The 11429-nt window shown below is 58.5% G+C and overlaps 1 protein-coding gene across 1 annotated transcript in view; it reads right to left on the reverse strand.

The window, feature by feature from the left end:
- Window positions 1-10879, reverse strand: part of CSNK1G2 (casein kinase 1 gamma 2) — a 17144-nt gene extending 6265 nt beyond the window's left edge. The window contains exons 1-5 of the mRNA XM_009284866.2: window positions 10384-10879; window positions 2287-2327; window positions 1659-1728; window positions 1085-1233; window positions 338-572 (exon numbers count right to left, since the gene is read on the reverse strand). Coding sequence (XP_009283141.1) covers window positions 338-572; window positions 1085-1233; window positions 1659-1728; window positions 2287-2327; window positions 10384-10570 — 682 coding nt within the window. The 5' untranslated portion in view covers window positions 10571-10879. The remainder of the gene's footprint in view (window positions 1-337; window positions 573-1084; window positions 1234-1658; window positions 1729-2286; window positions 2328-10383) is intronic.
- Window positions 10880-11429: the final 550 nt, after the last annotated feature.

Genomic DNA, 11429 nt, shown 5'->3' on the forward strand with positions numbered 1-11429 from the left:
CACCATCCCAGGCTGAAGAGCAGGAGAGGCAGTTTGTACCCAGCCCCGCCTCTGGCAGGGGGGAGCTGGCACCCTGCAGTCCCCTTCCCTCTCCCTTTCGGCCAAGAGGCAGGGCTGGCCGCATGGTGCGCACACACCTTTCCCGAGGTGGGTGTTGATGCTCATGTAGCGTGCTGTCCCTGTCAGGCTCTTGTGCTCTCGGTAGGGGATGTGTTTTTTGGTCTCGGGGTCAATATACTCTTTGGCCAGGCCAAAATCGATGATGCTGGCACCCTGCAGTCCCCTTCCCTCTCCCTTTCGGCCAAGAGGCAGGGCTGGCCGCATGGTGCGCACACACCTTTCCCGAGGTGGGTGTTGATGCTCATGTAGCGTGCTGTCCCTGTCAGGCTCTTGTGCTCTCGGTAGGGGATGTGTTTTTTGGTCTCGGGGTCAATATACTCTTTGGCCAGGCCAAAATCGATGATGTGGATGGTGTGCTGCCGCTTGCTGCCCGGCCGCCCCACCAGGAAGTTCTCTGGCTTGACATCTCTGTAGATCAGGCTTTTGGTGTGGACGTACTCCATCCGTGTGATCTGGGGGAGAAGGAGATGTCAGCACCATGGCAGAGACGCACCGTGCGTACTGCACGCATCCCTGCACCCTCCTCCCCTGGGCCCAACTCTGCTCTGATTGCCTCGCCCCCAGCCAGCAACCCTGCTCCCCTCAGCCCGTACGTCACCCTGGGTCGAAAGGACGGGCACAACTGGTCCTCCAGCCCTGGGAGACAAGCTCAGTCCAGCCGCATCTTGGACACACAGCAAGAGACGCTCGGCTGTGCTCAGAGAGGGGTTGCGTGGGGGTGAAGGAGAGCCCTCCTACATCAGGGAGAGGGTGGGGTATGGAGGGAGGCAGTCTGGGATGTGCCAGCAGGCAGTGTCTCCTGCGGCCTGCTGGGTGCTGGCTCACCCCTCCTTCCCCTCCCCTTCCCTGTGGGGTCCCCACACAGCCTGACCGCCATCACGCCGCTCCCCCGGGGCGGTCTGCGGCCAGGCGGGCCAGGGTGAGCCATGCAGAGCTCCGGGCGAGGCGGAGGTGCTGTGCTCACCAGCTGGATCGCGATCATCAGGACGGTCTTGAGCGTGAAGGTCCGATCACACAGATCAAAGAGATCTTCTAGGCTGGGTCCTAGCAGCTCCAACACCATGGCATTGTACTTCCCGCAGGGGCCAAAGTAGTAAACCTGAGGAATTCCTTCTGCAAGAGACAGAGCAGGGGCTGTCAAGGGTTGCAGCAGGGCTGAGCAGCACACAGCCATGCTGTCATGGCCATGCCATTGCTGGAGCCGGGATGGGGGGCTGCAGATGGGGGGATGTCTCTGCACTGCCCTCCCTCCGCACCACAGCCAGCCTGGCTCTGCTCTTGGCAGGAGGGCGAAGGAGGCAGCTCCATCTGCATCCCTGACTGCTGCGGGGGAGGTGGGGGGAAAAGAACTAAATAAAAAGGGATCAAAGATTAGACGTGGCTCTGTGTAAAATCAGCCTCTCCCAGCCGAGCAGATGGGCAGGAGTCGCTCATGCCAGGCAGTGAATTTGCAGAGTCGCATTTATAGGAAGCCTCCCTTTCCCAGCCGTGTCGCCTGGGCGGCCGGCTCCCCGCGGCAGCTCAGCCCAGCCCCATACCTGCATTGCCGAGCTGTTTGTAGAACCGATACTCCAGGTGCAGCTGGGGGGCCCGGGATTTTATGGGTTCCTTGGAGGAGAGAAGGAGAACAGTTAAGGCTGTTGTAGGGAGCAGGACGTTAGGGAGGTCTGGGTGTCAGACACCTCCTTCACATGCTGGCAGCAGCTGGACTGAGAGCATTTGGGGTTGAGAAAAACTGGCATAAAATGGAGATGAAGCCTCAGGGGACGATGAGAGCAAACCAGCCCATATGGGAGACAGATCCACCCCCTCCAGAGATCCGGGTGCTGGGGTAGACATTAATGGGAGCAGGTATCAGTGGGGACCACCCTCTCCTGGAGGTCTCCGCTGCTGGCACCGGCTGAGCGCAGCACAAGCCACAGTGAGGTCCTGGAGAAGCAAAGACCCAGCTCTTCTCTCCCCGGGCCCAGATCACCCCACCTGCAATGACGTGTGGTGCTTTGCCTGCCCTCAATTCCTAGCGGTGAGCACAGCTCCCCGCGCAGCCACCCATCCATCACCTATTGCAACCCACTCGGCTCGACCCGCTCTAACAGCCTGGGGAGGGTGAACAATCTCCTTCCCAGGTGGCCTGAACATCACCGCCCTGACCACGGAGGGACTCACCAATTTGATAGCTACGTATTCATTCGTGTAGAGGTTCTTTCCTGCAGGGAGAGACACGAAAAAGGCAATTGAAAGCAAGTGAGCCTTTGCATTAACCCCACTTCACACCTGCCGCAGTCCCCTGAGGGCTCCTGGGCTGCAGAACATCCCAAACAGGTTCGGTGGCTCCCACAGCACATAAACAGGCCTCGAGGCACAAGCAGGAGCAGGAACCCACTGTGGGGAGTTGCAACATGCCTGTTAATTACCCCCAGATGGGGTACGTGGATTCCTCTGGGATGGGCAGGCTGCTGGGGGGCTGGAGCCAAGTCTGCTGGGAGGGGGCAGCGTCCCAGTCCAGGCCTGCAGGGATGTGACTGGCCAAGGCAGAACAAGGCTGGGACGTGCTGTTTCTCCCAGCCACATCCCTGCACGGAGAGGGGTCACCCTGCTCTGGGAGGGCTGTCCACAGAGTTGCGGGAATGCTGCTTTTTGGGCAGCGGGACCACGCAGAGGGTGGCAGGGAGGAAGGACCCCCAAGAGCACTGGGGCAGCTTGAGGCATTGCAGCTGGCAGTGGGTCAAAGATACCGCAGGTAGGTGGAAATGGCACGCGCGCGTGTGTGTGTGCGTGCGCGTGCGCACGTGTGGCGAAACTTCATCCTTTGGTATGCTTCCCACTCACCCGAGGGTGCATGGGAAGCCAGAAGCAGACCCACAGCACGGCCCAGACTGCACGAGGAGGAGCTGAAGGCACTGATGTGCTGCAGGGAGGGCCAGACGACTGCCTCCAAGTGCCCAGGAGAGCTGAAAGGGCAGCCATGCCACCCCAAAACCCTGTAAATGACTTCCTAGAGACCTCAGCACCTTCACAGGAGTTTTCACACCCATTAACTACAGAAAGGTTGAACTAACGGTGTCTGCACATCACCCTGGTCACACCAGAGAGCCAGGAGGGCATGAGGAAGGTGTTACACCTGGGAAGCGTCAGTACAACCTCTGCCCCAGGTCCATAAAAGCAAAGATTAAAGAGGTCTGCAGAAATATCCGAGTGTCCCTTCTGCCAGAGGCCTCCAGGACACCGGGGAGATGGGAGTTAACCGCAGCAGGTCCCCTTCCACGGCACGCAGAGCCAGCAGACACGCGATCCCACTGCCTGGCATGTGCGTATCTGATGGAGCTGCATCTGTCTCCTCGGATTTTCTCCAAGCAATTTGCTCAGGGAACAAGTTCCTCCTGGCATAAGATTTCATCTGCTTCAACTGCTGCTCTCCACCTGAAGCAGCAATAAATCCTCGCTGGGTGACATCAGAGCCAGCTGCTGAGCGCCAGAGTCGGCGGCAGGATTACAGGAAGAGGGATGAATGGGAGATATTAATGGAGCAGCTCCTCCCAGGGACAGGCTCTGCAGCCAAGGAGGGGCTCAATCCTGCTGCCTCGCTAACCCTCTCCCATCCCAGGGGACCTCCGCCAAGCCACTTTGTCTCCTGCCTCTGCAAAACCAAATCCCTTCACAGTGATTAGGAAGTAGGTGATTAGGGAGGGAGAAACATCTAGCTAACACGAGCGTATGCCAGGCCCAGGGTTTCTGGCCCATCGCGAACCGACATTTCCTGGGGAGGAGGTGGGACATCCTCCAGACCCATGCATGGCTCTAGAGAGCTCAAGGAAACCCTCAGTTCATTGGGAACTTGATTGGGGCAGGGAAGAACTGAAATCCGATGGACCCCAGTGCAGCCCCCTCGCCCCCGCCGTGAGCAGTCACCTCCCAGCAACTTAACGGGGAGAGAAGGCAGCAAGCCGGCAGGGAGGAGAAGCGCGTGCAGGCAGCTTATCTTCCACACACCAGGACCTCTGTGTTTTGCAAACAATCACAACGGAGAGCAAAACAGCCCCACGTGCCGGCCGGAGATGCAGGGGCAGGCAGAGCCCAGCCAGGCAGGCATGGCCCTGCCTGTGACAATGGCACAGAGTCCCCACGTGCTCCCTGGCTAAGGTGGGCTCCGGCCTCAGGGCCGTACGGTTCAGTCCAAAAAAATCATTGCTGCCTTCAGGGCAGCAACATGCAACCAGAAAACTCACAGCTGGATTTTTCCCTGAGGTTAGGCTGGGTCCGAAGAGGGGAAAAAAAAAACATGGCAGGATACCTGCCACCTTGCCAGGGGGACACTGCAAAACCGGCCCAGCACAGCAGGGAGAGAGAAGGGAAGGAGGCAGGAGCATCCCCAGCAGGGCTGTGCTTGGAGAGGTCCACCCCTGTCCTTGTTACATGGCATCTGTCCTGTTCCCACCACGCTGGCCCCGCCGTGGCTCGCTGGCACAGAAAGCTACCCACAAAAATGCTCTGGGAGCTGGCAGCCCTCTCCCAGCCCAAGAAACGAGTCCAAATCATTTGATACCCTCATGGTTCATCCCTTCCTGTAACGCTCGGAGGGCTTAGAGAAGATGGGGGAGCAGAGAGAGCACGGACCATTGCTGCTGTCTAACCACCACCATCCTCTTCCCCTTCCCCAGTAAAAAAAGGTGCGAAGAGCAGAACCAGCCTATCGTGAGGGGAAAAAAAAAAGCAACAGGAAAGAAAAAGCGAAAGAGCGAGGAGGCAGGGCTGCAGGGTCTGTCCCCCGGCAGGGCCCGGCCCACGCCAGGGAACTCCCCACTCCAGTTCCTGGAGCAGCTCCCACAGCCGCCCCCATGCCGCCCGCTCTGCCGAGCGCTCACTAACGATGACAACTTTAACACCTAAAATGCGTTGAAGTCCACGGACCGCCCCAGGGGAGGACTGAAGCAGGCAGCACTGCAGGATTCACAGAAGAAAAGGTGCTTTTGAAAGGAAAAAAAAAAAGAGAAGAGCAGCAAGATAGGCGGCAGAAAGCAAATATTTGTGTTTGCAGAGGGCCTTTGCCCAGCTCAGTGTTGGCGGCGCCTCCAAATCCAGCTGCCAGCACCTGCAAGACACTGCGTGTCTGATCGGAGCCGAGCCAAAGCCACCCAGGAGGCAGCCAGACCTGGGGTCTGTATTGCATTTAAAAGCCAGACGTGGCTTTCTTTTAACCCTGTGCTAACACCCAAATCGTCCCCCGCCCAAAGGCGGATTTGGCAGCGGTGGTGTCCAGCACCTGCTCCTGTACATCACAGGGGCCGGAGGAGGAGCCGGGCTCTGCGCCGGGCTCCCAACTGGGTCCCCATCCAAGTGGCTCCCCCTGTGCCAGCCCCTCTGCCTGGCGCTGCCCCTCAGTCGTGGCATGGTGCGGGGCACAGCACCGCGCTGACGGTGCCGGGAGCCTCTGCGCGCTACGGCCCTGCCTGCAGCAGGAGCACGGAGTTGTGCCTGGGCGCTGGGACTGGCAATTTGGCTCCTCCGGTCCCCAGGCGATGCAGTCGAGGAGTGCAGAAGGCAGCTCTGTGCAAAGGCAGCCGGGCACCGGCCCAGCACTGCAAGCACCACAGCCCCAGCGACACAAGCTGCATCAGTCCAAGCAATGACAGTTCCTTGGAGCGCTGGATTTTAATACCATCGGGGGAAAAAAAAAAGTTATTTTAGAGTTTGACCTTCCTCTAGAGGAGGCTCTGCAAGACCAAGAGGAAAAACAAGCGTGAGCCATTAGGAAGGGAGGCAAGAAGAGCAGTTAGCAGGCAGCACGTGGGCTCTTCTCTCCCACAGCCTACTCCAAAGACACCCGCGAGCGGCCTCTGGCACATGGTGGGTCCGTGGCTCCGACCAGCCAGGCACCTTTTAGACCTGGCACATGGTGGGTCTGTGGCTCCGACCAGCCAGGCACCTTTTAGAGGTGGCTGAACCCTTCGCTATACGTGCACGTGTACGGAGGTCTCTGCGGAGCCGAAGACAGAAGGGCGTCACGTGCAGTGTGCTGACCCCAGCCCGCATTTTCTGAAGGTACCTTTTGTGGCCCCTGAGAAGTAACCCCCCCCACGAGTAGCCGGGAGGCCGCAGGCCAGGGGTGCGAGCCACAGTTCAAGAGAGCTTGGGAACGTCCCCAGCACTCGCACGTGACCATTCAGCTAGGACATGGCCTCAGCCCAGCTGTAGTAGTGACCTGCTGCTGGCTCATACACCGCACAAGGACCCACCCCCCTCGTTTTCTTCCTTCCAAAATGCTGGTTTTACTTTTTAAAAATAAGTTAATTTCCAGCTTTTAACTTCGAAGGAAAACAGCCGCTGTGTTTCCAATCTGCCATTAGAAATGAATGCACCAGGCTGGGAGAGAGGGGTGAGCACAGGAAAGCTGCAAAAAGCACATTTGCAGAAGTTTATTGCAAGAACAGAAGCAGCAGCCTCCGCTGGGTCCCCATCCCTCCCCGCACCCCGCGCCCGGGCTGAGGCTGCCCTGGTGCAGCTCCACGGCACAGCCTCGCTGGGGCACCGGCCTTGGGCCAAGCTCAGGAGGGGGCCGTCAGGGAGCCCCCTCCCCAGGCAGCACGGCAGGACAAACAGCAGCTCCTGGCTCCAAAGCGCGGCTCCGAGGCAGCCCAGAACCAGGCAGAGCTTAGGGAAGGGGGCCTGCATACCACCCAGGTGCTTTGGGCTCTTTTTTGACTTTTCTGGTTAATGTCTGGGTTTTCCTCCTCTCCCCCAATCCCAGCCCACCCCAAAGCACCACCGAGGAGCTGCTAAGAGAGGCCCGCACCAACAAACCCTCGCTGCAAGCAGTATGTGCTGGCCTCGCTCCCGGGGGCGCAGGAAGCTGGCAGAGGCAGCGGGCTGCAGGCTCCCGCCGCTCAGCTGTAGCCCGGTGCCAGGCACACGAGCCACCAGCCACGCTCCAGTCACCCCTGCTGCCACCAGCTTCCTCCTGCCTTGTGTTTCAGAGGACAGCATCCAGCCCTGGCATGGAGGCGGGCTGGCTGCAGGCAGCAGATGGGCAGGGGTACTGCCCAGCCAGGGCAGGGGGGAGCTCGGGGGGCTGCAGGCAGCGGGTGCTGCCCAGGGCTGCCTTTGGAAAGCCCCAGGAGGAGCTGGGCTGGCGCTCGTCCACAGCTGCAGGCTGGCAGGGGGAGGAACAAGCACTTTGGATGTGCTGGCCGGAGCACAGTGCCCTGCCCAGCCCAGGGTGAAGCACCAGGATGGGGTGACCGGGAGGTAACAGGACCCACTGCCCACACAACCTAAACCTGCAGCTCGCTAACCCCCACATGGCTCCCCCCAAACCCCATGCGCCAGCGGGCTTGGGGCAGCCGCCCCGCTCCAGCTCCCACCCCAGCTCTCCAGTCGTGCTCATACAGCGAGGAACTGGCCAGCAGCGCCGCCTGACTGGGACGGGCACTGGCACTATGTTTGTGTATTGCCCAGGATGCCAGGGCCAGCACGAACACGGAGGGGCAGGATCCAAGCATGGCTCCTGCAGCCAGGAACTCCTGCCCAAGTCATTCCCCTTCTGGCTTCCCACAAATGCCTTATGCCAAATTTTTTTTTTTAATTTTATTTTTAAACAAATCACTTTTGATTTTGGACACCTCCATACCTGGAAGGACACTTGTCTCAATCTGGGGCAGCTGAGCTGAGGCACCCGGAAGGACAGATCGGCACCTGCCTCTCGGCACGCTGGTGAAATTGGGCAAAGTGTTACCGGTTTCAGGAAGACAACTTCATCTCCCTCCATCCCCCACCGCCGGGAGCTGGAGGAGTCACCTCCTAGCATGTTTTTACAAGATCTCCTGGCTTTTTTTATGAAAGGAAAGAGCCCAAAGAAGATTTGGGAGCTTTTAAACACTGAGCTACACTTTGGCCTCTGCAACCAGCCTGCCTTGAGGACTGAATTCCAGGGGGAAAACTGAGTGTCCAGCAACAGCTGGGGAACATCCCTGCTCATGCCACCACTTCACAGCGGGATCCCTCTGGTCCCTTGCCATTCATCTGCAGCTGGAGGAATCCCTACTTTCTGTGAAGTCCTGAAAACATTCCTGAGCCCTGACGCAGCTCAGAGGCACACCTAAGGAGAGATGCGATTTTAGGGGAAAAGCCACAAAGCTGTGGCTTCCACTGCTGTGATGAGATCTTGTGCTCAGGCCTTTACCATGTTACGGCCAGGCACTACAGAGTGTGACAGGGCAGGAAAACCACATGAAGGGACTAGAAGCTTCTCTTGCTGGTGGCAAGGACAAACTCTCACAGCGAGAATCGACCGCTGCAGAGCCCCAGAGCAAGAGCTCACTGCTTGTCCCTTCAGCCGTGAGCAAACTGAGCCCAACTGCTCCCAGGTCCCTGCAGCGGCTCTGCTCTGAGCAACCCAGACTGCCAGTTTCACAGATGCTCCTCAGATCCGCATGAGACTTGTGTCCACCTTGGTGCTGTCCCCGAAAAGCGAGGGGGAGGCCAAGGCAGGGGGTCACGCCGACTCTCAGCACTGAGCACGCCAGACAAAGCAACAGCCACGGCCCTAGTTGTTTCAGACTCCTGCCTAGGGAGGGATCTTGGAAGATCGCTCACCCAGAAACACGTACCCATTGTGGGACGTTCACTGGCGAGCAGGGAAAAGGAGGTGGAAGGACACAGGTAGACTGTGCACAGCTCAGAGCCCTCCGTCCACCCTCTCCCAGCCAGCCCTGCAGGGAGGCACTGGCAGCAGGAGGTGCAGTGTCCCCAGGGAGTATCCAGATCCACCTGGGTAGCGAGAGGAGCAGCTGGTGCGGCAAAATCCCTAAATACATCTCCTTCCACAATACCTGGGTCTGGAGGAAGGATCAGAGCTCTTCACGACACCGGGAGAGACAGACCCTCTGCTGCTGAACGCAGGAACCGCTTGGCTGGATTTTAAACAGAGCATTTTCCCAAGCTCTGCAATTAAGTGGTGATCCCATCGGGGAGTTCAGGAACAGGACGGTTTAGACTGGCACCAGCCAGTCTGTCACGCTGGGAAGAGCTAACATTAACTCCCCACAGACAGAGGCGGCACAGTGAGGTGGATAAACTCACCCCACCCTCCGTGCGGGTGCCTGAGCCGGGGCTGCCGGCGGCACCTCCTGGCAGCCTCCCACCTCCTGCTCCTTTTGCACGCAAACAGCCTGCCGAGACGACCACATTTGCTGCAGGTTTAGCTCAGAGCTTGGTTTGAAAAGGCACTGCTTAAAATATCACGGAGCAACAAGGCCTACGGCTATCACAGGCTCCCAGCCTGCTCCGGGAACCGGCTCTCTTCCCTCTTCCTAGGCCACAAGCCCTTTCCCAAAGCACTCGCAGCCAAGGCCAACGCTCCGCCTGGCAGACACTCCATCAACATGTCCAACGTGCATTCCTGGAGATATCCAGACTGCGCTGCTGGCACAACAGTCCCTGGTACTGCCAGGCCTCTCCCAGCTGCATGATGCCAACCGAAGAGTTAACAGCTTGCTGAAAGCCTCCTGGGGCATGCCGAGTCCCTGGGGGAGGAGCAACCTCCCCACCCTCAAGAGTTTGCTTGAACCATTTCCTGATAAACTTGATTCAAAATGGAAAGTGACCATGGAAGGTGCTTGGGTTTTATTCAGCCCTTTCTCTCTCCCCTGCATAAAATTTTAGGAGAGTCTCTGAAACAACCAGCTTCAACAACTGGAGAATTTACCCGGGATAAAATACTGACTCTTCCCCAGATGCTTGCGCCAGCAGAGTGAACACCCACAGGCCCCCACTCCACCCGCTCTCCTGAGGCACATGGCGCAGCGGGAAGACAGCACCCTGCGCACAAGTGGGGCAAGATCTGGTGAGCACACAGCGGCATCTCGTGAAACATTACTCACTAAGTGTTCCTGGACTGGGGGACACACCCAGGCCTGCGTGGGCCACGACCACTTCCAACAGACAGGACTGAACTGTAACACTCTCCCTGACAAACCTGAAGAGCGGTAGGTATGGGAAGGAGATGGGAAACAGCTCTGCGATCAGTCCTTCGGGCTGCAATGGGCTTTGAAAGATCAAGCACAGTGTGAAGGGGCTGAGGAAAAGGAAATTCTGCAAAGGAAGCAAGGGCTACCTGCAACGTGCGATGCTTCAACACTGCATGGCCGGTCAACACCCTTGGTGCTGACGGTCACAGGCATGTGCCAGCTCCTCCTGCTGCAGGAGGTGGATGCCAGGGCAATCCCTGCACAAGCAGTTATAGCGAGGACAGAAGATGACCCTTCTCACCTAGACGGAGCTCCCCGAAATTGCCGCATCCAATCTTCTTGCCGACCCGGAAGTTGGGACCCACCATTAAGACTCCCGAGTTGGTTCCAGCACTCCGGCTTCCATGACTGCTCCTTCCTCCACCTGTCTTGGACATCCTTTTACCTTCCTCCAGCTCCCCTTTCCCTCCTCTCTTATCAAAATCCATAAGTTTGTGATACCCCGGCCTCTCCACGGTTACGCTGCTGCCATACAAATCCCAGAGCTGCCGGAAGTTGAGGGGTGAGGAGGAAAGAAGCAGGGCTCTTCTTGGTTAATACACCATCACGGTGAGCGATGGGAGGGCGGGGTGTGGAGAAGGAGGGATAAGTGGCCACCCACGGGTGCTGGGCTACTGAAATGTTAGTGCTTTCCAAGGTCCCGCCGCGATTGTCATCATCGCCTGTTACAGGGAGTTCTTTGGTGGAGAGAACATCCTGCGGAGAGGGTCCTCCCAGCGTGGCTCCTCGGTCTCCCAGCTGCGGAAAGGAGAGGGAGAAAATTAGCACGAGGAAACAAGGAGGCAGAGGACAACAGGGGGTTGCAGGCTCCAGGCTCCTGCCCCCAGCTCCGCAGAGCCCCTCCAACACCTTCCCTGCGTTACAGATAACTCCCACAACAACGAAGGGTGCCGCAACTGAGGGGTGGGTGAAGCTGGGGTATCAGGACCGTTGCAGGGTGCCCCACATCTAAGATGCTGGCATAAATAGATAAATAGAAGTCTGGCCATGGCAGGAGATGAAATGCTTGAAGAGCATCTCCAGGTCAGAGCCAGTGGAGTCACATGGGGAGAACAATGTCCCCATGGGAAAGGGCTGCTGGCAGCAGGGAGACCTTTGGAGGCACCAGCCAAGGCGCTCGGGGCCAGGCTGCCGCTGGTCAGACCCAAGAAACCCCAAGAGCAGAGGACAGACGTAAACCACTGCGTTAGGGGACAAACCACGCCAGGCATGCAATTTCCTACGAAGTGAAAAGAGGATATTCTCCCCAGGCGGCTGCTTGCCAGGAGGGTCCCTGCGGGTCCAGAG

Source organism: Aptenodytes forsteri, unplaced genomic scaffold (assembly GCF_000699145.1).
Source record: "Aptenodytes forsteri isolate BGI_AS27 unplaced genomic scaffold, ASM69914v1 Scaffold391, whole genome shotgun sequence".
Lineage (NCBI taxonomy): Eukaryota > Metazoa > Chordata > Aves > Sphenisciformes > Spheniscidae > Aptenodytes > Aptenodytes forsteri.